General features: G+C 64.3%; 1 protein-coding gene across 2 annotated transcripts in view; it reads right to left on the reverse strand.

Moving 5' to 3' along the window:
* The window catches only part of MFGE8 (milk fat globule EGF and factor V/VIII domain containing), a 19,370-nt gene that overhangs the window by 8,680 nt on the left and 9,765 nt on the right, over positions 1-925 (reverse strand). For both annotated transcript variants that reach the window (XM_077774297.1, XM_077774298.1), the window contains exon 2: positions 714-845. In XM_077774297.1, the coding sequence (XP_077630423.1) occupies positions 714-845 (132 nt within the window). The remainder of the gene's footprint in view (positions 1-713; positions 846-925) is intronic.

The raw sequence follows: 925 nt of genomic DNA on the forward strand, positions 1-925 counted from the left end.
CCTCGCCACCCCCACAGGCAGGCAAGGAAGAGGCCGGGCCTGGTGGGAGGGGCCCCAGCTGGGCCAGGAGGGAGGACGCGTGGACAGCCACCCCCAGCACTGTAGGCTGGGCACCCACCCAGGGCCGTTCTGTGGCTGAGCAGATAACCAAGCAGGCCGGGCAGGTCACCCCCCTGCACACGCCAGGCCTCTGACCGCCTGACCGCGAGCGGCCGGCCCAGCCTGCCCAGGCCTCTCCCTCCTCCCCGGGCTCTGGGACGAGGCCACAGTCAAACTTGGGCCAGGAACGGTCAGGCCTCAAGCCTTAACTTCCTGACCTGCTGGGCCCTGCGATTAAGAAATGTGAAATGTGTGCGTTTTGCCCTTTTGGCAGAAAACTCTCAAGACTCCACCCTAACGCTAGGCGTCTGGTTCACGGTGACCCGGGAAACAGCACGGTGGTGACGTGACCCCTAGGGTTCCCACCGCCCTTCACTCCCCCTACAGCGACACCAGGCCTTGCCTGGGCTGGAGAGCAGAAGGCCGAGCACCGAGCAGGAATTCGCCCAGGACAACAGGACGGTGCCCTCCCCCGACATGGCCCAACGGAGGCCCTGTCACACATACCCCGCCCCCCATCTACCAGAGGAGGCCCGGATGCAGGGAATGAGGCTAGCGCCCGGCCTGGGCGGCTCAGGAGCTCCCCGGAAGAGCACGTACCCCCAGATACTCACTGGTCTCACAGTGGATGCCTGTATAGCCATGTGGGCACTTGCAGAAGTACTGGGTGAAGATGTCCCCCCGGTACGTGTCCTTGATCACCTGGCACTCACCATCATTGTAGCAGGGGTTTGGGATACAAGGACCTAGAGGTGAGGAGACGGGGAAGATGGGCAGAGCATCAGGAAGGAGCTGGGGACGGGCACAGGGGGTGGCAGGTGCCCAA

The sequence above is a fragment of the Crocuta crocuta genome, unplaced genomic scaffold (assembly GCF_008692635.1).
Source record: "Crocuta crocuta isolate KB4526 unplaced genomic scaffold, BGI_CrCroc_1.0 scaffold7, whole genome shotgun sequence".
Classification (NCBI taxonomy): Eukaryota; Metazoa; Chordata; class Mammalia; order Carnivora; family Hyaenidae; genus Crocuta; species Crocuta crocuta.